The sequence below is a fragment of the Scyliorhinus canicula genome, chromosome 16, assembly GCF_902713615.1.
Source record: "Scyliorhinus canicula chromosome 16, sScyCan1.1, whole genome shotgun sequence".
Classification (NCBI taxonomy): domain Eukaryota; kingdom Metazoa; phylum Chordata; class Chondrichthyes; order Carcharhiniformes; family Scyliorhinidae; genus Scyliorhinus; species Scyliorhinus canicula.
In genome coordinates, this window is record NC_052161.1 from 52,170,931 (window position 1) to 52,196,550 (window position 25,620).

Genomic DNA, 25,620 nt, shown 5'->3' on the forward strand with positions numbered 1-25,620 from the left:
CCTTACTTTTTAGGACACTACGGGCAATTTATCATGGCCAATCCACCTAACCCGCACATCTTTGGACTGTGGGAGGAAACCGGAGCACCCGGAGGAAACCCACGCACACAGGGGGAGGACGTGCAGACTCCGCACAGACAGTGACCCAGCCGGGAATCGAACCTGGGGCCCTGGAGCTGTGAAGCATTTATGCTAACCACCATGCTACCCTGCTGCTGAAGGGAAATTCTTATGTTCATCCTAGCCAAATTCAACAGACAGGTTGTAGGTCAGCTGGACTTCATAATATACTTTGGAATTTCTAAGCCCTGTCCCATAACAAAATTGGGGGCTTGTGAGATAAAAGTCTCTCTTTCGTGATTGGGGTTGGCTTTGTGAATGTAAAGACAGTGAGGGGTGAGCATATTTGTGTTTGCTTTTCAGGTGTTGTATTCAAGTTTAATTAGGGAGTGTGTTGAGGACAATGGCTCGTTCAGAGGCTCCAAAGTTTTTGGGGGTGGAGAAGGTCACACGCAGTACCTTACAAATGGAGACAAAAAGAAGGCTTTTAGATTTGGCAACAACATTACAGTTAACATTGCCTGACAAAGTACAGAAAGAAGGGGTAATTGCAGCAGTAGCTGAATATTTAAAATTGCATGAGACACAGTCAGAATCACTGGAAATGGCAAGAATTCAATTACAGATAAATCAGCTTGAGCATGAAAAAGAATTAAAGGAGCTTGAATTCAAAATGAGGGAACAAGAAAGAATAGCCCTAGCAGAACAAAAAGAAAAGGAGAGACAGGAAAGGGAAAAAGAACAAATAGCCCGAGCAGAACAAAAAGTGAGAGAAAGTGAGGTACAGATCAGGGAAAAAGAAAAAGAGAGAGAGGAAAAAGAAAAAGAGAGAGACTTTGAACTTCAGAAACTGGCCATGAAATGTGAACGTTAGTTAAAATTACCGGAGGTAAAGAGAAACTTACAGGCTGAAGATAGTAATGAGGATAGTGAGAAAGAGCAAGAGCGCCATAGTCGAAGGCTTGGTGGGGATCTATTTAAATATGTCCAAGCATCTCCAAGGTTTGATGAGAAGGATGTAGAAGCCTTTTTCATTTCATTTGAGAAGGTGGCTAAACAAATGAAATGGCCACAGGACATGTGGATATTACTGATTCAAACAAAGTTGGTAGGTAGAGATGGTGAAGTGTTTGTATCACTATCAGAAGGGGTATGAGGAGGTGAAAAAATCCATCTTCAGTGCATATGAACTAGCGCCTGAAGCCTCCAGGCAAAGGTTCAGAAATTTAAGGAAAGCATTTGGTCAAACATACATGGAGTTTGAAAGGCTCCGACAGAGTAATTTTGATAGGTGGATAAAGGTTTTGAAAATAGACTAAACGTATGAAGCTCTCAGAGAAACTATGCTTTTGGAGGAGTTAAAAAATTCAATTCCTGATGTAGTGAGAACTCATGTGAAAGAGCAGAGGGTTAAAACTGCGAGATTAGCAGCTGAAATGGCAGGTGATTATGAATTAGTTCATAAATCAAAGTTTGATTTCCGACATCAATATCAGCCTGTGGGGGATAGAAACTGGGCAAAAGAGAAATATTCAAGTGGTAAAGGTAAAGGGGATCTGATGGGAGATCATAAGGATAGTGTCAGTAATCCCCCCCCCCCCCCCCACAAACATAATAGAAACTAAACATAGATTGGATAGCCACTTTGTGGAACACCTTCATTTGGTTGCAAGCATGACCCTAAGCTTCCGATCACTTGTCAAGTTAATTCTCCACCCCACTTCCACTCTGTTCTCTCTGCTGTCACCTCTTACATTGTTCCAAACAGGCTTAACAAACATGCAATGGACAAAATCTCAGATTTTCATTTGGGAATTTTCAGCCTTCCAGATTCCTATGGAGTTGAACTCTTTCAGACTGTAACTACAGCACCCATATAGTTTCATTCTTCTGTCCTCGTTTTCATATTTTTTTCTTGGATGGCAACTGTTCATGTTTCAGCCATTCTCCTCCAGACAGATCCTTTGCTTCTCAACTCGTCACATTACCATCTCCTTTTTCCCTGCACCACCATCCCTTTTCCAATTGAAACCCTCCTGCCTTCCACCTTTTCAAAGACCTTATGGCCGTTCTTGTGGTGGGATCTTCCGGTTCTGCAGGCGGTGAACCTCTACCACAGGTTTCCCAGCAGTGGGGGGAGGGAGGGGGGGGGGGGGGGGGGGGAGGAGGGTACATAGAATGGGAAACCAATGTGGGAGTCAGAAAATCCTGCCGCCGACAAATGGTGGGCTGCCTCTGTTGCCATGAAACACACCACTGCAAGTGGGGGGGGGTATATTTCAGAAAATCCCACCGCGGTAGCCGCCGATTTGATGCCAAAATCGCAATTCTCCATTACCTCGACAGTGGCGTAAATACGTTCCAGAACACACGTACAGTAAATACAGTTTGCATATCATTAGCGGGCCTGACCTTGTATTCTCTTGGGCCTCCGCGATGATCTGCCTCCGATGGGCCAAGTTCCCGATGATGCAGTTCACTTGTGCTTTTAAAAATCGTGAAGCCAGCGTTGTGGCTGCTGAAGGAGAGAGGGGCAACGGAAAAGTGTCCACCACCGCCATAGTTTGCTAACAACTGTGCCACTGACCCAGGGCTTCTGCCAGAGCGAGTTGTGGAGTATAGCCAGGATGTGGGCTGTGGGGTCGGGATGGACGGGCACGGAACACCATTGCCGCAGCCGGCAAAGCCGCCATGCAGCTGCACACACTGCTGACTGCCCACTGTGAACCTAGGGTTACAGGTCATATAGGTGTCCCCCTAAGTGCCCTTTGGCCCCAGCTGACCCATCAGCTGTGTGGATACACTCCAGCACAGCCTTTGCCATCTTGTTGGCTGGGATGAGTGTGTGTTGAGATTGTAATGTGTATATGCCTGTCAACCTCCCGAGTGGCAATCATGGACCCGGCAAATACCACACTGTTGCATTCCACATGGTGCCTATGCTAGCCTCTCCACAGTTGCTGAATTGATCCAGGTTCGGCGCCAGTATTGCTGTCGTGAAAGTCCACAAATGCTGAGTCAGCTTCAACACTTAGTTTCAAAAATGGAGAATCCCGCCCCTTATCTTTTGATCTTTTGTTCTTCGACTACAACAGAGACCTGCACCATTGCCAAATCTCTGTACTAGCTTAAAACCTGTTACATCTCTAACTCCTGTCAGTTCTGATGAAAGTTAATCCACCTGGACCATTCACTCATTCATTTTCTGTCTCCCCGGCAGTTGCTGTTATTGGAAACCTTACTTTAGGCCAGGCTGCTGTCTCAGCAGCTTCACAATAAATAGCACAGCACTACAAAGGAAGATCCTGTATGACAAACATAGAGGAAGTTGATAAGTTTACTTGGGTCTCCAGAAAACCTTTGACAAGGTCATTCACGTCCATTACTGATAAAAGTAAAATCCTTGGGTAACGAAGCAGAGCTGAATAAGAAACTGTGCAAGAAAAATAGTGGGAAGAGAACACGCATGAGAGATGTCATGTCATGCTAGAGAGAAGCTGAGTGGAATATCTTTCATATTTATGTGAATGACCTAGTGGGAGAAAATAAATGATATTGAAATAGAGAGTCCAGAAAGGACAGCTCACATTTTGCAGAAAATTTCAGACCTGTTGCAATTGGGAAGACAAATGCTGAACTAGAATTAATCGCCAAATATTACTCATTAGGGAGGAATGAGTCATATAAATATACAACTAAGTTAATAGAATGACTGTAGAGGGATTTAGAAATAGTTGGCACATCAATTTTGAAATTAAGGCAATGAGGAGTAACTATTATAAAAACAAATTATCCCCTTGTTGTGGTGGAGAGGCTTGAACATTCCATTGATTCTGAGAGCAATGCCGTCAGAAGTCTTAAACTCCTGGCAGGGTCACCGATGACGGTAAGGTCGGAGGGGAGGAACCAGACAAAGCAAAATACGAAACAAGTCCTCAATGCTGGATCAGGTGAAGATTTAGTATTAATGGCTGCAGCAGTAGTGGGACCCCCAGTCATCAAGGTTCCCTTGTCACTGGAACTGGACCTACCCTCTGACATGGACTGTGTGTCTGTTGATGTGCAACAGCATAGCCACGTTAAAATATGTCCTGCACTCTGGTCTACCCAGAGGCAACCAACACAACCCCCCCCCCCCCCCCCCCCCCCCCCACAAATAAACAGGCCCTGTGGCGATCGGTAAGAGATTATTTGGGCAGCACAGTAGCATAGTGGTTAGCGCAGTTGCTTCACAACTCCAGGGTCCCAGGTTCGATTCACAGCTTGGGTCACTGTCTGTGTGGAGTCTGCATGTTCTCCCCGTGTGTGCATGGGTTTCCTCCGGGTGCTCCGGTTTCCTCCCACAGCCCAAAAATTGCAGGTTAGGTGGATTGGCCATTCTAAATTGCCCTTAGTGTCCAAAAGGTTAGGTGGGGTTGCTGGGTTCCGGGGCCAAAGGGATAGGGTGGAGGCGTGGGGCTTAAGTAGCTCTTTCCAAGGGCTGGTGCAGACTCGATGGGCTGAATGGCCTCCTTCTGCACTGTAAATTCTATGGTTCGATGATAGGACAGGACCGTAAAATCTGGAAATCCCTAGCTGCAGACTAGCACATATGCGGTGGAGCTTGGCTCACTTGTGTCTTAAGAACAGGTAAGCATTTCAACAGCGTTCCTCATGACTGAGCAGCCCTCTTCAAGATCCATTTTGCTCACCCCACATGGGGAAAGGGCTAAAAAAGGTCCCCCTAAAATAGTCTGTTCCCAACCTGGCTGCAAAACCGAACCCAGCAGGCTCATCTAAATTGTGGTCAGAAAATCAAAGTTAAACGCAATTTTGTAACCATTTAAAAATTATTTTTTTAGAGTACCCAATTAATTTTTTCCAATTAAGGGGCAATTTAGCGTGTTCAATCCACCTAGCCTGCACATCTTTGGGTTGTGGGGACAAAACGCACGCAAACACGGAGAGAATGTGCAAATTCCACACGGACAGTGACCCAGAGCCGGGGTCAAACCTGGGACCTCGGCGACATGAGGCAGCAGTGCTACTCATTGTGCCACCGTGCTGTCTTTCTCAATTTTGTAACCTTCATGGACAATGAGCAAAACAATTGACTGGAACAGAGAACTGCCCTTGTTGCTCGTGAACTCAGGAACTTCAACATTGATGTTGCTGCCCTTTAAGAGACTCGAAGAGCGGGCGAAGGACAGCTGAGGGAAGATGGTGGCTGTGACATCTTTTACTGGAGAGGAAATCCGAGGATCAGCCCAGGATGCATGGAACTCGTCAGCGACTCTCAGAGCTTCTTGTCAGCATCAATGAGCACTTCATCATTCTCCAGCAACAAGTTGCCAAGATCCAGCAGTAAATGGTGATGAGAGCCTATGCCCCAACCCTTGATGCCAAAAATGAGTCCAAAGAAAGCTTCTACTCCACCCTGGACACCGTAATCTCAAACATGCCAAAGGAAGATAAGATCATCCTCCTTGGGAACTTCGATACCAGGGTTGGAAAGGACATCCAACTCAGGTAAGGAGCTATCGGAAAGGAAGGAGTTGGGAATTGCAACTTACACGGGGTCCTCCTGCTCACCAAATATGTCGAACATCAGCTTGTCATCCCTAGCACACTGCTCCACCAAAAAGACAAGTTCAAATCTTCTTGAAGACATGCACGATCAAAGCACTGGTACTTGATCAACTTCATCAACATCCAATTCAGAGTCCAAAAGAATGTCCTCATCACCAAAGCGATGACCAGTGCAGATGACTGTTGGACAGATCACTGGCTCATCCATTCCTCTATGTCCTTCAAACTCTTACCAGAAGCAGTGAAAAATGAAGAAATAGCTCAGAAAAAAAGATTGAAGGAGAGCTCATCAAGGGTAAAGCATAGATCTGAACATCCAACAATTTTTTCAGGGCGGCACAATGTTGGCACTGCTGCCTCACAGCGCCAGAGATTCAGGTTTGATTCTGGTCTTGGGTGACAGTCTGTGTGGAGTTTCCACATTCTGCCATGTCTGGGTGTGTTTCCTCCGGGTGCTCCGGACTCTTCCCAACGTCCAAAAATGTGCAGATTAGGTTCCTTGGCCATGCTAAATTGCCCCTTGGTGTCCAAAGATGTGCATGTCAGGTGGGGTTATGGAGATAGTGTGGGTGAGTGGGCCAAGGTAGGATGATCTTTCGGAGGCTGTGCAGAATCGATGGGCTGAATGGCCTCCTTCTGCACTGTAGAAAGATTCCATTCTAATGGAGGAAAATTGGAAAGAGCTGAAGACAGCCATCGCCTCACGCTGTAAAGAAACCATCGGCTACAAGACAAGGAAACACAAAGACTGGTTCAACAAGAACGATGACACCATCCAAGAGCTTATCAACAAGCCATCCTCCAAAACAAAATAACCAGCAAGGCAAAGAGAAGAGCTCAGCAATCAGCCAAGGCAGAGGTACAAAGAAGAACTAGGGGAATTAAGAACCAACGGTGGACTGAAAAAGCTGAGAAGCTGCAAATCATCACCAACAAGCACGACAGTCGGGGAACATTCAGTGCCACCAGGGCAATATATGGACTCAATACCCGAGGCCTCAAACAGATGCGGAGTAAGGATGGAACTGTCTTGAGGGACAGAGAAATATTTGGTCTGCGATGGAAAGAACACTTCAAAGAACTCCTAAACCATGATACAACCTTAGATGAGGACATGTTTGAGGAAATCCCCCAACTCCCCATCAAAGATGATCTTGGACTCCCACCGAGTATGGACAAAGTCGAAGTAGGTCTCTTCTGAGCAAGGATGTCCCAGTCATTGCATTTCTTGAAGTAAGCCTAAAGGATGTCTTGGAAGTGCTTCCTTTGTCCTCCTTTTGTTTACGAGCCTTCCTTGAGCTGGGCAAAGAGAATTTGCTTTGGCAGTCAGGACTGACAACCTGAGCACAAGGCTGGCCCAGCGGAGTTGTTTTCAGATGACCATGGCTTCAAAGCTGCCATTAAATACATGAATCATGGAAAAGCTACAGGAGTGGATAGGATCCCAGTGGAGATTTTCAAACTTGGAGGAGAAGAAATCACCCATCATCTCCATCAGCTGTTCCTGAATATCTGGGTCAGAGATGAAATTCCTGCCAGCCTCAGGGCCGCCATCATTGCCACCATCTTCAAGCATAGAGGCAAACGGCCTGTGGGAACTACCAAAGAATCTCCCTACTTTGGGAAGATCATCGCCTGAATTCTGGTTTGACCACCTTCTCCCAGTCTCTGAAGAAATCCTTCCAGCAATCCAGTGTGGCTTCCAACCAAACCATGGAACAGCGGATATGATTCTCACTGCTCAGCAGCTTCCAAGAGAAATTCCAGAAGCAAAATCAATCACTCTACATGGCCTTCATCGATCTGACCACGGCTTTTGACCCAGTCATTTGGGAAGTGCTGTGGAAGACCTTGTCAAAGGCTGGCTGTCCAGAGAAATTATTCACTATTCTCTGACTCCTCCACCATAAGATATCAGCGACAGTCCTCATCGGTGGAAATAAGACAGAAACGTTCAAGATCAATATTGGTGTCAAGAAGGGATGTGTTCTCACCCCCACCTTTTCTCCATCTTCATTGCCACCATCCTTCACCTTGTCAAGAACGAGTAGCAGCCCAATGGAGTGGACATCATCAACAGAATGGATGAAAGACTTTCCACCCTCAGCCAATGGGAAGCCAAGAAGAAAATGACACTGACATCTCTGATGGAACTTCAGTATGGGGATAACATCGCCATCTCCACCCTCTCAGAAGAGGATCTTCAAGCCATGCGGAAGCAAACCAAAGACTTGGTCTCAGCCTCAACCTCAAGAAGACTCAATTCCTTTACAAACCCGTTCCAGGGCAAGATCCGGTCTCTTCCTCCATCAAGATCAACGTAGAAACCTACCAAACATGGAACATTTCCCCTACCTGGGGAGCCACCTCTAATCTGAGGCGAACATAGTTATGGAGATCCAACATCATATCCAATCTACGACCGCTTCCTTTGGATGCCGACGGACAAGAGACTTTGACAACTGTGACATCAATGCTCACACCGAGATTCTTGTCTACAAGACAGTCATCCTCCCTACTCTTCAAAAACTTGAATCATGTATAGAAGCCACCTCAAGTACCTGAAGAGGTACCATCAACGCTGTCTGAGACGGATTCTTTGCATCAGCTGGGAGGACAGGCAGAGTAACATCAATGTCCTTGAGGGAGTCAAGAGCACCAGCATCAAAGCCATGGTCTCCTGAAAACAACTCCGCTGGGCCAGCCTTGTGCTCAGGTTGTCAGTCCTGACTGCCAAAGCAAATTTTCTTTGTTCAGCTCAAGGAAGGCTCGCAAACAAAAGGAGGACAAAGGAAGCACTTCAAAGACATCCTTTAGGCTTACCTCAAGAAATGCAATGACTGGGAGACACTTGCTCAGAAGATACCTACTTAGACGAGCCTCCTGATTGAAGGGACACCCGACGGCAAGAAGAGGCCTGATAAAGGAGTCTGAGAAAGGAACACTAGTGATCTAGAGTACAACGACTGATCCTACCTCCCATAAACACCTTCCAAGTGTGCAGTCGAAGATGCGGCTCTAGGATCAGGCTCATCAGCCATGCAAGGATCCACTGAACCGTATGAAGTCACAGAGAGCCCACACCGATTTGTATCAAAGAAACTTAGGAATATTTACAAGGCTATAATACACAGCTCCCGATAGTGTCCAACCAGGTCATAATGGTATGCGCCAGACTGGTCGACCATATATACAACATAGATCGAGTTTCCCCTGCCCCTTTAACTAGGGAGCTTGCACTCTGCAAGGGACAAGGGGAGGACAATCATTCCCATCCTGTAAGTCCCATGTGGTGGAAGGAACCCTTAAAGGCCGTGGACAAGGAGGATGAAGAGGAGGATGCTGGATTCTCTTTGGTGCAGTTGGAGCATCGTGTAGTCGAGGCACCAGGTCTGGTGTCGTAGACAGCGAAGGGGAACGCCATTTCTTACAGAAATGCCGGGGCGGACGGTTGGCTGGTGGCAGCTGCACAGTGGAATCTGCACTAGAGTCTTCAGAAGCCTGTGTTTCCACATTGGAATACAAAGAGATGACATCCCGAATGTAGGTGTCAAGACAGCCTCGGGATGCCACAATGGGATCATCCGATATCGGATCAGGGCGAACCAGGTCAGGTTGTAATAAGAACCATTACAAAGGAGCAGTCTCCATGACCAAAGGTGATCCAGATGCCGTTCCATCAGTTGTCCGCGAACTTGAACCTGCTAGAAACCTCCCATCCAATAGAAGATAGTCCCTGTGCGCCATCAGCGAAGTTGCAGATAAATACCGTGTCACCAGGTGTGAATTGCCAGGGTGGTTGTCATTGAACAGGGCACGCCCTTGCAGCTCCTGGTTACACTGATATCGGGAAACAGCACAAGGTGGGTGCGAAGACGTCTGCCCATGGGCATCTTAGCCGGGGCAACCCTATTCACCACATTTGGTGTGGTCCAATAAGAGAATAGGAAATGAGCCAGCCTTGTATCCATTGAACCCGAAGTCTGCTTCTGGAACCCCTGTTTAAACATCTGCACGGCTTGCTCTGCCAACCTGTTCGACAACAGGTGGTACGAGGAAGTACGTACATGTCAAATCCTGTTGGTCTTCAGGAACGCCAATCACATGTGAAGGAAGCACCATTGTCCGTGAGGATGTCAGGACTGCCATGCGCCAAGAAAGCGATACGCAGCCACTTAACGGTCGCACAGTGGGCGATTGCCGTCATTTTGTGGACCTCTAACCACTTGGAATGAGCATCTATTAAAAGAAGAAACGTCGAGCCCAGGAATGGACTCGCAAGGTCCACGTACACTTGAGCCCAAGGGCAACCTGACCACTTCCAGGGGTAAAAGGGCACGATGAAGGAAGCTTCTGGTGCTCCTGACAGACCGAACACTGCTGAGCCATCATCTCGATGTCGGGATCCAAACCCGGCGACATCTTCGTTTTGGACGCCCTGGGTGCATATTTTGAATGTCTTTCAAGATGATCGCTTGACCCTTGGCCGGAATACAACCTGTGTGCCCCACAGTAGAACACAACGTTCCACACTCAATTCAGACAACTTTGAGAAGAAGGCCCGTAAGTTTCTCGGCAGCTGTCGATGTTGGCTACTATATACCGCACCTTGGCAAGAATAGGGTCCATCTGCATCCAGTCGTGGACATGCGATGCAGCGGCCAGCAGGGAGTCCATGAAATTCAACGCGGCAACCACTTTGTCCAACTGGGGAGGGTGGGGAAGCATTGGCTGGCAAGGGTAGATGGCTCAACACTTCGGTATGTGCAATATGGGTACCCAACCGAATGTGTACTCATAAGCAGCCAGCAACAGGGTTCAGCACTGGGTTCGTGCAGAGGCAATGGGTGGAATTGCCTTGTCCTCATAAAAAAGACCTAACAAGGTATTACACTCCTGTATCATCCTTTATTACACTTCTTTGTATGTTTTGATATACTACCGAGTGTAATATGTGTTACTCAAACCTTGGTTGCTGATGAGGTTTCCTGAATCTCAATGAAGAAGACTCAAACTTGTCCAGTAGTAACAAAAGGTTTATTGAGTAACTATAACAATAATTGCGTGAGTTCTTTACTTTAACATTGATACTAGTGATAAGGTTAACTAGATCTGAATACAGTAACTATGCTTAACTACACTAACCATCTGAGCTAATTTATATGCCTGTCTTGGTCACAGTGCATCCAAAAGAGAGAGAGAGAGAGAGGCACAATGCAGTTGCTTTTATACCCCTGTTGGTCCGGCCCTCTAGTGATCATCTGGTGCTACTGATTATACATGAACCTATTATGTACATGCACATACAGAGATCACTACAGGTGTATGCTCTGTAACAACAAAGAAATGGCTGCCATAGACGTATTGATTAAACTTTTTCACCCCGAAGACAACGGTCATAACCTCCTTCTCAATTGCACGTTTTTACATTCAGCCACTGCCAGTGTATGAGAGCCAAAAGCGATGGGCCGCTCCCGGCCATCCGATGGGCCAAGACGGCCCCAATTCCACAAGATGATGCGTCACATTTGCTGATCAAAGGTTTGGCTGGATTATGGTGAGTTAGCACTCGGAGGACGACAATCATCTTTTTCACATGCAGAAAAGACACTTTCTGGACAGTGCTCCAACCAGGCCAGGTGTTTCTTAAGGAGCAAATGCAAAGGAGCCAGCATGGCTGCGAGGTTCGGGACAAATTTCCCGTCATAATTAACCAACCCAAAAAACGAACAAAGTTCTGTGGCGTCCTTCGGGGCGGAGCCATCCCGATGGCCGCACTTTCTCAGCAACTCTGTGGAAGCCGTCCCAGACCATCCAGTACCCTAAGTAGACCACCTCCTTCATGTGGAACACACTTCGCATGGCGCAGGCTGATGCCATATCCTGAGAAGGACTGCCTCAAGGTTCTCCCAATGTTCCTGGTTGGTAGTCCCGGAGATCGGTACGTCATCCAAATACACTGTGATGCACAGTAAGTCCTGCACAATATTTTCTATGACTCGCTGGAAAATTGCACATGCCGATGACACCCCAAAAGGCAGCTGTGTGTATTTGTAGAGACCCATGTGCATATTTATTGTAACGTACTTGCCGGAGGACTTGTCAATTTCGAGCTGCAGATGCACATTACTCATATCTAGCTTCATGAACGAGCATCTACCAAGAGAGAAGACACTCATTCCCACCCTGTGCGGCGGGTTATGACAGAACACAGTAACTCAGAGTTTCTTAGGTGGACCATTATACCCGATACGAGTGATTGCCAAAGAACCAAATAACATTTTGGGGAAAATAGCTCACATAATATGGTATCAATCTACAATCTTCTGCTCTGGCCTTGCAATGCACTGATCAGTTGTTATGATGAAAATATCAGCCAGATGAGCAACAGTTTTCAAATAAGCTGGCCAGTCCCAATGTATATATTGCAACACCTCCCCATACGCCACCACCCTTACCCCATCAATGTTAACTATATTAATTGTGTACAAGTTTTGGGCATTAACTAAGGATTCATCGGACACCCACAGACCAAAATTGTGGTTGCCTCTTTAGGAGGTGCACGGTTGTAATGTGTAACTCCATACAAAAATACAGAAGTATGTAAAGATTGGCTCCAGTTCTATCCTTCACCAGCTGGCTTTCTGGAATAGAATATGATGGCAGAGGATGATTACGTAAATGTGAGGTTTCAAAACTAAAACATAAATTCAGGCAGAAAACTACAATCCTTGCATCCTAGCAACCATTGTGAAAAATGGCGGAACAAAATAAGCGTAAATTGACAGGATGGTGGTGTTTTGAAAGTCTTGTTGAGAGAGTGCGTGTTGATCCGTATCACCCATGACTGAGTGTGTGAGATTTGTGAAGTGGATTGTTGCTCGAGTACATGATGCCATGTTGAGAGTTTGATAATGGAGGAAGCTGAGAGAGAACTTACCCTGATGGAGCAGATACAATCATTCATCTATTTCCTGCACTGAATGGCGCTTTCAGGGTAGGTGGTAGGTGCGCCGATCTCATGGACAATGACCTCCCAGGCCAGAGAGATGAGGCTCATGAGCTTTCTCTCGGATTCCTTGAATAAGCGTCTCGAGGGAGCTGGTGGTAAAAACTGTGCTTCCTTCTTCATGCAACTACTTGCCTTTTCCCACTGGGTTCCAGACATGTCGCACAGTCTGGTGAAGATGGGCTGGAGAGAGTGATATGAGTGTACTGGAGTGCGCCCGTACCCTCAAAACCATTAGCTGAGAGGAGGCGGACCAATCAGTTGTCAGGTGAAACGGATGAGCATACGTTTGTGCATAGTTAATGAGGTTCCAAATGCAGAATCTGGTGCAGGATCAGTTAGCAGGAAAGGAGCCGCTGGAGCCGTCCATCGCCGTATTTAGGAAGAATTCTGCCCAATATTTCTTTCCTCAAGGTCTCTATACTGTAAATATTTATTTTCTTGATCCCTGCCTTTACCATCTGAATATGGAGGGGAGGCATCGTAAAATCTCATTTCATATTGAATGTGTGCAAATAAATTAACCCTTTGACTTCATCCTATCTCGTTTACTGTGGGGTTATTGATGGAAAATTGGATCACACCAACATCAAGGGGTTGGGAAATAGAGTACCATTTATAAAGAGAGAAAGAAATAACAGCTTCCTGTTAACGGGCAGGTGATGAGAGGAGGAATTAGTGCTGTTTAAATTAACTCCTTCCTGTCCGTGACATTTCTAAAAGATGCAAGCGTGCTTGATGTAGAGTATACATGGTTAATAGATGAGATTAGCGAGAAGTGTGAAATCTGTAGAATATCAGAATTCTATTGTAAACCTTGCATTGTCACATGACCCTAGTTACCATGGACCCAAAGATATGGGACAGAGACAGAACTATTTTAATTCTATGTAGTATAGACCTCTTACATTAACACAATGTAAGGACTAATGTGTTATTAGAGATAAAATGGCGGGGAAATGTTAGTCGATCAACGACACTCCTCACCAGCTAGCTTTGAAACCTGCTGTAAGTTAACACCCTCCCTATTGTAAAACGGGTTAATTGCCGTCAGTCAGTCAGTTGTCATGTGACTTGTTCCCACAAACTGTTTAGGAAAGCCAAATTCTTGCCTCAATGCAAGTTTCTTTTTTAAATTTAGAGTACCCAATTAATTTTTTCCAATTAAGGGGCAATTTAGCGTGGCCAATCCACCTAGCTTGCACATTTTTGGGTTGTGGGGGCGAAACCCACGCAAACACGGGGAGAATGTGCAAACTCCACACGGACAGTGACCCAGAGCCGGGATCGAATCTGGGACCTCGGCGCCATGAGGCCGCAATGCCAACCCACTGCGCCACCGTGCTTCCCTCTCACTGCAACAGTTTACTAGGATCTCGCGCCACTTCTATTAGCTGTTACTTTACAGATCTAAATTCATTCAATAGACTAGACATTAAATAGGAATTATTTTATTTTTATAAGCACTTATGCGTATCATTTATCCAGAAAAAATGTTGAACGATTATGACCTGGCTTGAATCTCCTTAAAACGCATCCGAGTCAACTAAAAATGTTATTTTCTGTGTTTGATTGTACCTTTTTTTTGTCATATAGACCATGGTTATCCAGCATCATGTTTTTCTCATGGTGGGTATATCTTCTCAAGTCTCGTTCAAACTGCTGAATAAATATAAAAAAGGAACAGAAGTTACTTAAACACATTAAGACGGAAGCTTGCAATTGACCAAAATGTTGATCCGAGGAAATCTTCAAATTGTTTCTCTGGTTGGTCAACACCAAGGATTGGCAGGACAATGTATAACATGGTGTGTGTCCACAAGTAGGCACTGAATAAGCACAGAGGGAAAATTTGCTGTATCAGCGTGGAGGGAGACAAAATAAGGAGCAAGTCACTCTGAATCTCCCATATGAAGCATTTTAGCTGTTCAGGAAGTGGAAATAGTCAGTCACACCCCTGAAGTGATAGTCAGGGATCTGACACAAACTCCACTCTAAACTCTGAAGTGGCAATCAATGAAATCAGTGAGAATTTTTATTCTCCCGCCCCATCATTATTTGAAAGCCCACAAAAAGTGAAAAAGATGTAAATCAGGTATAAGTAAAAAAAAGAGAAAGTCGCCATCGTCCCAGAATACCATACGCTGCTTTCCCCTTTGAGGGGGAGAGCTGACTAGTGGTGCTTTAACCTGAGGATCACCACACCTCAGATGAGGGGCAAGGTTGAGAAGGCGGGGCCTCAATGAATAACCTCAGGTGACACTGGGTTTTTAATGACCATGTGATTACTAAAATTTGAACCATACAAATGACTCTGAAAAGATAATTTTATAATCCCAAGGCTGGACTTTGCACAGCCTGTCAGAAATTTTATGTCAGGGTGTGAGGCCAATTAATTGCCACTTAAAGGTCTCATTGCACCCCTGCTCATATTTTTATCATGCTGAGGTGTGTCCTACGCCACACAGGAAGCACTCCTCCCCCCAGTCAACTAGGCCATTCTCCTCTTTAACCTTTCCTTCCATCTCTTGAACCCGAATGTCCACCCACCTCAGTCCCCTCACCAGACTGGGTTCCTCAGTGTGGTGACTGGCTGCAGTCCCAGCAATGGCTACAGAGCTGCCAGCCATCTAATTAGCCAACAGCTAAAGCAGACCTTCCTACCGAGATATGGGCAGAATTCTCGCCAGATGTCTGGCTAGGCCAAGTGTTAAATTGCTGTGGGGCAACCATTGACATGAAGATGGGCTCCCCCTACCTCCCACTCAACATGTCAAATCCAACCTGTGGAATGCTGTTAATGATTAATTAGCATCCATAGAATCCCCACAGTACAGAAGGAGTCCATTCAGCCCATTGGGTCTGCACCGACCCTCTGAAAGAGCACCCTATCTAGTACTACTCCCCTACCCTATCCCCGTAACCCCACCTAGGGGCAATTGAGCATAGCCAATCGCCCTAATCTGCACATCTTTGGACTGTGGGAGGAAGCCAGAGCATCCAGAGGAAATGCATGGAGAGAAGGGAAGAATTTGCAAACACCACAGTCACCAGAGGTCGGAATCGAACCTCGTTCTCTGGCGCTGTCATAGTCTGGTGTGCTCTAACCCAATCATTCTGGGCTATCATGCTGCGATATACTTGTCTGCTCTAACCTAATTATCCTGGAATATTGCATTCTGAGAGCAGTGGAGGCTGGGTTACTGGATATTTTTAAGACTGAATTAGTTAGATTCTTGATTGATGATGGAGTCAAAGGGTACAGCGTGTTGACGGGAACTTGGAGTTCAAGCCACAATCAGATCAGCCGTGATCTTATCAAATGGCGCAGCAGGCTTGAAGGGCTGAAAGGCCTACTCCTGCTCCTAATTAGTACATTCATATGTTCATATGGGAATGTGGTGGAGATTCAATTGTGGCTTTCAAAAGAGAATTGGACAAGCAACTTGAAGAGAAAATTTGTAAAGCAACCAAAACATTGGGGGAGTGTGACGAGCCGTGTTGATCTTACAGGGGTGTGACTGGTGGAATGGCCTGTGCCTGTGCTGTAACTATTTTGTATTATTCTATTTCTAAAAGTGATTTATTTTATTGCTTTTTTATTTTCCATTTAAGTGTCTTAAGAATCTTTAATGTGGTTGCTTACTTGGGCGGCCTTGTGATATCACTGCAGCTCCATGCTGTAGATGCCCAACAAAACGTGCAGGTTAGGTGGATTGACCATGATAAATTGCCCTTAGTGACCGAAAAGGTCAGGAGGGATTATTGGGTTACGGGGATAGGGTGGAAGTGAGGGTCTAAGTGGGTCGGTGCAGACTCGATGGGCCGAATGGCCTCCTTCTGCACTGTATGTTCTATGTTCTAAAAGTCATTGCTCCCAGTTGCAGGAACACTGCACAGAAATGGAGCTGAAATTCTCATCGGAGACACTGCTACATTTCTTAGTGTGGCTTATTTTGAGGTCAATGGTGAACAGCCATTGTCTCCAGGTCATTAACCGAGAATTTTGTTTTGTTCAGTCGTGAGAAGATCTGCCATCTTTATTTTAATATGACTTACATCATCCCAGTAGGTCATGAAAACAAACAAAATCTAATTTGTCAATGATTTTTGAAACTGTTGCATTTTGAATGGCATGTCCCATATAATTTGGAGCTGGCCCATCATGCTGAGACAAATAATTGTTGCAAACTACACAATAAAACACTATTTGACAAGAAAAGTGGCAATTATGTTAGACACTATGAAGATCCAGGATGCCCGAGAAGGTAAGTAAGTGGAAGTTTATTCGGGTCAATGGAAACGGCGTACACACAATACGTCCTGACCGGGACTACCAAAACGCTGGTCCCCTTCTGGGCAAGCTTTTACAGAACAAAGTAACAAGCCCAGCTGGGCGATTCTCCAGCCACCAATAGGGAAGCTCGTATTCCACAAGTCCCACGGGGAGATCGGTGTGCGCCTTGTGAAGGTTATTACACTCATCCCTACGCCCGTCCCGTCCGTAAATTTCCCTCCAGTGGCCAGCGGAGGAGGCCTTCTTTGCCACTTCACAAGTGGCTGCTCCTTTGCCGGCGGTGATGCTGGGTCAGGGAGTGTGTATCAAGCTGTCAATCACATTCCTGTACCGGCCTCCTCTAACAGGCGCCGGAATATGGCGACTAGGGGCTTTCACAGTAACTTAATTGAAGCCTACTTGTGACAATAAGCGATTATGATTATTACCTTTGATAGAGGGTCACTGCGGAGGCATAGCTCCGGTTGTGGCGTTGTCTGTAAGTGCTGATGCTCCCGTGTCCATGTCCATGACGGGTTGTATCAAGAGAGCCTGTATTCTGTTACCTCATGCCCTTTTTGAACTTTTGAACCACCGGTTCTGCCAAATAATTCAAAGACCCGTGCTAGGGAACAGTCTCGTTGTGCCTTACCACCTTGGCATGCATAAATGATTAGAATTCCTCATTCGTGAACGGGGTCCCGTTGTCTGTGACCAGACCTTCTGGTATCTTGTGGGTGTTCAATTTACCATCAATTCCAGGTCACCACACATAGCTCCTTGCGAACACCTTCATCTTCAAGTTCCTGGCGTGTCCACCATTCAGTTACTGTAAGATCACACGTCGACCCGGTTGCGGACAATCACGTAAGCTCCCCATAGGAGGACACCATCCTCCACATTGAGCTCCTGCCGTGCAGGATGATGTAGTGTAGTTCTGCCAACATGGGACCATTCAGGATCTGCGCAGCTGCCATGGGCAGAGTGTCCATAAAGTTCAGCGTTGCCAAGACTTTGTCCATTACTGGTGGAGAGGGAATCGGCTCAGGGTGTCTGCATTTTCTATCTGAATACCCAGGTGATGCTGAAACATGTATTTGTAAGCTGCTAATAACAATGTCCAGCACTGGATATGGGCTGAGAGTATGGGAGGAATCCCCTTTTCCTCTTCAAATTGGCCTAGCAGGAGCTTATGGTCAGTGATGATATAGATAGGGCACCGTTAGACATACAGATGGAGGGGCAGCATGATGGAGCAATGGGTTAGCCCTGCAGCCTCATGGCGGCGAGGTCCCAGGTTTGATTCCGGCTCTGGGTCACTCTCCATGTGGAGTTTGCACATTCTCCCCGTGTTTGCGTGGGTTTCGCGCCCACAATCCAAAGATGTGCAGGCTAGATGGATTGGCCATGCTAAATTGCCTCTTAATTGGAAAAAATTAATTGGATACACTAAGTTTTTTTTTAAAAATCAAAAAAAAGGCATAGGGATGGAATTATTTTACCGTGTATATCACAACCAATCCTTCTGTCTCTTGTAACAGCAGCATTCCGCATCGGCCAGCGTCCTAGATGCATATTCTATTGGGTGTTCGGTGCCATCATCCCACCGATGGTACAATACTGTTCTAATGCCATACAGGAAGGTATCGCATGTGAGGACAAGTGGCCTTGAACGGTCGTAATGTGTCAAAATCTGGGAGAATGGCTGCTGCCTCTTCGACATGGTAAACGCTTTATCCTGTGGCGCACCACAGACCCATTTATGGTTCTTTTTACGTTGACCCAGAGGTCCATCCTAAATACGACCAGTCCCCAACAGCTTGCTCACAAAAGGTAGAAACCGGATTGTGAGACAGCGTGTGTAGGGGTGCCAACAGAGTGACTACGTTTACAATAAATTTCCCACAGTAATTTCTCACGAGCCCCAAAAACAACCTCAGTTCAGTGGTGCTTTCTGGTCGGGGCTCCCTTTATGGTCTGAACGTTTTCCTCTACTCGATATAAGCCATCCTTATGCACACAGTTTCCCAGATACCTGAACGACTTCACCTAAAACGGACACTTCCCTCTCTGGATGCCCGTTTTGGAGAATCCCTTCCAAATTGTGGGCAGCACGGTAGCACAGTAGTTAGTACTGTTGCTTCACAGCTCCAGGGTCCCAAGTTTGATTCCTGGCTTGAGTCACTGTCTGTGTGGAGTCTGCATGTTTTCCCCGTGTCTGCGTGGGTTTCCTCTGGGTGCTCCGGTTTTCCTCCCACAGTCCAAAGATGTGCAGGTTAGGTGGTTTGGCCATGCTAAATTGCCCTTAGTGTCCAAAAAGGTTAGGTGGGGTTACTGGGTTCCGGGGATAGGGTGGATAAGTGGGGTGCACTTTTCAAGGGCCAGTGCAGACCTGATGGGCCGAGTGGCCTCCTTCTGCACTGTAAATTCTATGAGTAAACTACGAGTTGTCCAGGTGTTTTTTCTCATTGGCTCCTAAATGCATCTGTGATCCAGGTATACCGTTTCTTTGGCCAATCCCGAGAGGATTCCTTCCATTACTCTTTGAAAGATCGTGCATGTGCATGAAGCTCCAAAAGGAAGCTAACTTTACTTGTACAGACCCCTGTAGGTATTGATGGTAATGTACTTCCATGATTCTGCGTCTAGCTCTCGTTGGAAATAGGCATGGCTCATGTCCACCTTCATGACCGAGTGCCCCTCCCCGCTCGCTTCGCATACAGGTCTTTTACACGTGGCATGGGCTACAGGTCCAGATGGGAGGCCCTGTTCACTGCCAATTTATAATCACTGCAGAGGCAAACCAACTTAGTGTTTGTAGCCAATCATGGTCAAATAGGTTGGGTCCCAGCCCTTATACACTATCAGTGGAAGCCTGACTGTCTGCTGCCTGTCGGTAACTGGGGCCATGGTGGTCCCTATGATGTTCAACAGCTCCATTGACTTAAAGTTTAATCTGAATCAGAGCTATTTTAGGGACAGTGATGCAATTCAGCTGCATCAGGTCACCTTCCTCAGACTGGGCCACATGCAAGGCCCTGGCTCTGGATAACCTTGTCATCTTCCCAGGGCAGTGTGTCCCTTGCCACTTCTGGTGGCCTAGTTGCCGTGCATTCTGCAACCTCTGTTTCGTTATGCTTTTGATGTAGCATAAGCTGCTTCCTTGATGTGCACTCTGACAAAGGAAGGTTCAGACTTGGAGATAGCTTTAACACATTTATTAAACTGTTAACAATTCTCCTACTTGGATTTGACTCTCCTGTTAATCCTGCTATAGCTACTCAGACTGACTAACCTGTCTGCTACAATCCACATGGTGGGTGTGATGTGTTTCAATCAACCCTGTCTGTACTCACTAAGTGTCTCCACTGGAGGCTTGTGTCACTCCCTCTGTGGAGTCTTGCAGCGTTCCCTGTGTGGAATCGTGCGTTGGTCTTGCTGTGGAGACTGTCATCACTTATTGTTCATGCAAGGACTGTGCTCTGGAGTCTTGCGTTGCTTCTATCATGGAGTCTGTCCATGAGCTCACTGGGGAGGCTTGGACTCTTCGTGGTGCTTGGACCACTCTCTGTGTAGAGTCAGGGACTCTTCGTGGTGCATGGCCCACTCTCTGTGGGGCAGCAGGCTGCTCTCTGTGGGCCTTTACTGCTCTCTGTCTCTTGGTGTCAGGCCGCAGCATAATCCTGCATTCACAAGTTGGGAGTCATATATGCTGGGCTGAGGATTCCCCAATCCGAAGAACTCATCGTCGGGGTCTTCACGGTACAACACCTCTGGTTGCAGTTTGGATTTGGTACTGGGGTAGCCATCTCCCAAGATTAAATCTTCGTCTGAGTCATTGTCTACAAAAAACATATTATCTTCTTGCGTGGTGCTAACCGCTTGTTGCAGGATTCTGCGGAGGTTACTTTCAGCTACTGGTCGAATTTCAGGTATTGTGCTGTCGTTCCAGGTGAAAGAATCCTGTTTTGAGGCTTTAAATTTTTTTTCTTGTTTTGGGATATTTCCCCTTTAAGTGGGTGTGGTCCGGGGCCTCTGAAGTAAAAAAGCTTGTGACGTAGAGCATAGGAAGCGATAGTGCATGCGCGCAAATGGACCTTCCCGTTGTGTGCACTCTTCGCGCAACTGTACATGTGCAGCTCCTTTTCCAAGATGGCTGCAAATCAAAACTGCCATTTTCTGCAATTAAAAGCCTACCTTCGCCTCATGGTCAGTGCTGGCGCCTCTTTTCCTCTTTTTCTTGTATGTTCCTCGCAGAATTCTTGGAATTTCTCCGGGACGGCCTGGAAGTCGCTCTTGTTTTGCCCCTTTGAGTATTTGAAGGTCTGGAAGATTTCAGCTGCTCTTGGACCCGCGATGGTAAGTATAATTTTTATTATCCCTGCATCCGCCACGCCATCTAGGTCGGACGCTACCAGGTAGATCTCAAATCTCTGCCTGAACGCACGGCAGTTTGCACTGAGATTGCCATGGTACCTGAGGTGCTGTGGAACCGGAATCATTAACATCATGCCTGGGTGCTGTGGCAAGTTGTCACAAATTTATTGAGTTGAGCTATAGGGATTCAACAGGTCACTCCTTGGTACCATGTTTTGTTATGCTTTGACGTAGCATAAGCTGTTTCCTTGATGTGCACTCTGACAAAGGAAGATTCAGACTTGGAGATAGCTTTAACACATTTATTAAACTGTCAACAATTCTCCGACTTGGATTTGACTCTCCTGTTAATCCTGCTATAGCTACTCAGGCTGACTAACCAGTCTGCTACAATCCATATGGTGGGTGTGATGTGGTCTGTACTCACTAAGTGTCTCCACTGGAAAGAGAAAGATAATGTGTGCTGTGTCCTTTTTTATGGGTAGCTCCCTTGTGGTAGTGTCACCTCTATGTGTGTCTTGACTGCCCATTGGTCGTGTCCTATCTTACTGACCTATTGGTTGAATGTCTGTGTGTCATGATGTCTCTAGTGCTCCCTCTAGTGTTTATCTAGTCTACGTGTATTTACAGTGTATATCACCACAACCTCAAGAATGGTAATTGCGCTGGTGTTCCCTGCCAACCTCTAAAGAGGTGTCACGCTAGTCTGTGGTGCTCCTTAGCTATTGAGTCTGGATGCGACATTGTGTACTTGGTTGCTGCTTTGGTTGCGATCAGATTGTGCGAGCATTGTCCTGAGAGGGCGCTGAACTTCTGTAAAGCGGCTGACCAGCGTTATGGACACTATAGTCAATGGAACTCTGGAGCTCCTGAACCATCTTCTTAGCTTTGTCATGTGACTTGGTGAGTTCAATGTCTCTTTTCATGTCTAAGGTTGGCTCTGCCAATAACTTCCTCGGAGTTGCCGCATTGTTGATCCCATACACCAGTCTCAGAGGAAGATGAACCTAACTCACAATGTTCTGCCTCTACCAGCATTTGGAGCCATGTCAGAAAGTCTGTCACTGATTCCCCAGAATGCGCACAGCGATATTAAACAGATACCTTTGTATCATCACTAACCGTTTTTGGTTGTAATGATTCACCACTAATTCCACATGTTCATCAAAGGACTTTGAGTCCGGGGCTGCTGGGTAAGTGGGACTCTTGATTATGGCAAAGGTTGAGGCCCCGCAGATGGTCAGAAGGATTACCTTCCGTCAGTCCTCTCCACTTATGCCATTTGCCTGGAAGAAATACTGCGTTCGCTCAGCATATTGGGTCCAATCTGCCAGGCCTGCATCAAAGGCCACTAATTTCCCAAAGAGCAGCATTTTCAAAACTCCTCCGATCTCGTTCCTGTGCAACAATATTCCAATGTGACTGGGACACCCGGAATCGCAATCGTTGTTTTTTCCTTGTTGCCAGTATGAAGACCCAGGCGGCCTGAGAAGTAGTTAAATGGAAGTTTATTTGGACCAAAGAAAATGACCACTATGGCGGCATGCACAGAATAAGTCCAAGCTGACTTTTACAGAGCAAGATAACGAGCCCCAGCTGTGCGGATGTCCACTCACAAGTGGAGAAACTCGTATTCCAAGTGTTCCACGGGGAGATTGATTAGTATATTATTAGTATATTATTAGTAATAAAGATTATTACAACGCAAAAATGCCTAGGCCAAAACTTTCCGGTTGTTCACACTGGTGGAATCTTCCACTCCTGCCAATGCCGCACCTCTGCGAGGGGTTTCTCAGCAGCGAGGAGTGGATTCAATGGTGAACCGTAGAGACAACAGCGGAACCAGAAGATCCCACCACTGGCCAATAGTGGGTTGCCTCCCTCTGCAGCGAAACACATGATGGGTTGTGTGGTAAATCCCACCAGCATTTATTCCCTGAAACACCCTTAAAATGAATGGGTTGAACTTTCCACTGAATTGTAGAGAAGTTTGAAATACGTTAAACATTCAGAGCATATGTGATTTCAGGGTTTGCTGTCTCTTAGGTAAAAGTAACACCTTCGATGCATTTAGTAATATTTCAAGGAAATTGTTGAATTAAACCCCCGATGGGCTCAATTGAAACTAGTTAAGCTTCCTACGGAGCAGTGTGAGCACATTTATGAATATTTTGGATGAAGTTCTTGGAATGGGCAGAAAGAGAATCTTTCAAAAGCTCTGACTGCAATTAGAAGTTCAAACTGCAGCAGATGTTACAGATAAGGTAGCACAACAACAGAGTGCGGCAAAACACAACTGGAACCAGAACAGATGTCTCATTAAATCGGGGCTGGTACTTAGTCAGAAATCAGGGAGTTTTGGAAAATTTGAATTGGCTTACCAACAGGCAAGTGACAGATTGCACTTTTGCAAAGGAATGCTCCAGTAACCCTGCTTCAAGTGGCGACTAGGGGCTTTTAACAGTAACTTCATTTGAAGCCTGTTTGTGACAATAAGCGATTTTCATTTCATTTCATTTCAGCAAACGGTGACTAAATCTGCATTTAAACCTCCAAATACACGAGACACAATAGCAGGATTAGCTGTGCATGGATAAGTGTTCATACATACAATACTATATGAAACATTGCTGCTATTATGTCCAGTACATTTGGACAGATGCCAAATACCATGAAACTATTTTGCCCTTGCTATTAATTTTGCTTAAATGCGAGCAACTCTTGTGCTAATTGCTGTGGTTATAATTTTGTACAAAATTGATAGTTTGCCTTCGCCTCTTGTGGCAGTAAATACAGCTTGGACATTTGACCATTGACTTTCAGTCCCACCATTGGGTGGATAAAATGATAGAAGAAGAACATACTTAAGGTGTTTCCTTCCTTTGTTTGGCTATTTTTGTTTGGCTATTTTTTAAAAAAGTATTTTTATAGGAATTTTAAATTTTTACAAAAATTGCTTCAAAACAAACCGAAAAAGAGGACAACCAGTCATAGGTATCAATGTTCAACACGTCCAGCATAGCACAGTAGTCGCCACAAAAATGGGAACAAATAAGATTGGATGAATCAGGGACAAAATCCCCAGTATGGGCAGGATTTACCCACCAACCCGCCACGTGTTTTTTGGCGAGGAGGCGGCCCGCCAATAGTATCTACCGGTCCCGCCGTTGTCAACGGGCTTCCCATTGACTACACTCCTCGTCACCAGGAAACCTGTGCATGGGACCGGAATATCCCGCCCGCATGAACAGCCGGTAGACCCCGCCCCATATTCCCTTCACGGATATAGAAACCGGCTGCACCAAAACAGGATACAGACAACATCACAGACCTACATCACACCCAGAGCTTCAAAACAAAATGACAGAAGGAAGCAAACAATATCCCGATAACCCCAGGACTAAAAGGGAAACGGGCTAACACTCACAAGGCAAATTAAACTCTTCTCCAGGCCCAGGCCAGAACAGATAGAGTGTAATATAACTGCAGAATGACATGGAGAGGACTGGGAACCACCAACAATCCATTCCAGCCAAACAAATCCCAGTCGTCAACAGGATAACACGCAATCTGCCTGAGACTGAAAAAGAAAAGGGCACTAAATTGATTAAAAAAAAGTAGATTAGCTCACACTGGGGGGAACCTTCCTCAAACTTAATCAGGACAGAACTAATCGCACCAACCCAAAACCTCCACCACCCCTCTTCCCACTCCAGCTCTTTTCATCATCTCCCCCCCCCCCCCCCCCCCCCCCCCCAGGACACATTGGGATAAAGATACTTTGCACAAATCATGAATTCAATGTCCAGTATAACATGATATAAAATTATAAAATCAGGATAACCAGCAGTGCAGGACATCGCACCTGAATTATTCACTTGCCTATAAACAAATAAATTGACAACATCAACAGGCAGCAACATAATTATTAGGAAGAAAAGTCTAGGATTACAATGAGATGTGAGGCAGTTATCAGAGTAAAGACCTTTCCACTGGTGCACGAAGAAAGCAGAAATCAAAGATTAGACAGGATCAAAGAAAGTGAGCACTCTTCAGGATCTTTGAAGGATTCCAACGATCGAAGACAAAACCTCAATGCTTCCTGCATGCCGTCTCACCTAAACCCAAGTGGTCAACAACTATCAGGAAGGGGAAATATCCAGCCAACTTGGCCATCCCCAACCCCTCTTGACCGACATCAAGAACAGGATAACATTGGACCAGGGGACAGGATGCCAACCCACACCCAGGCCTCAGAGACAGGATTAAATGTGCTCACTCAATCCACCAAGGACAATATTCTCTCCATTACAAGAACCTCCTCACGCGC

At 46.0% G+C, this 25,620-nt stretch overlaps 1 protein-coding gene across 2 annotated transcripts in view; it reads right to left on the bottom strand.

The window, feature by feature from the left end:
• The window catches only part of dntt (deoxynucleotidyltransferase, terminal), a 356,682-nt gene that overhangs the window by 66,044 nt on the left and 265,018 nt on the right, over positions 1 to 25,620 (bottom strand). Inside the window, exon 10 of one of the 2 annotated variants that reach the window (XM_038822282.1) lies at positions 14,216 to 14,296. In XM_038822282.1, the coding sequence (XP_038678210.1) occupies positions 14,216 to 14,296 (81 nt within the window). Of the gene's footprint in view, positions 1 to 14,215; positions 14,300 to 25,620 lie in introns of both variants that reach the window. The other variant, XM_038822281.1, reaches the window with a different exon arrangement.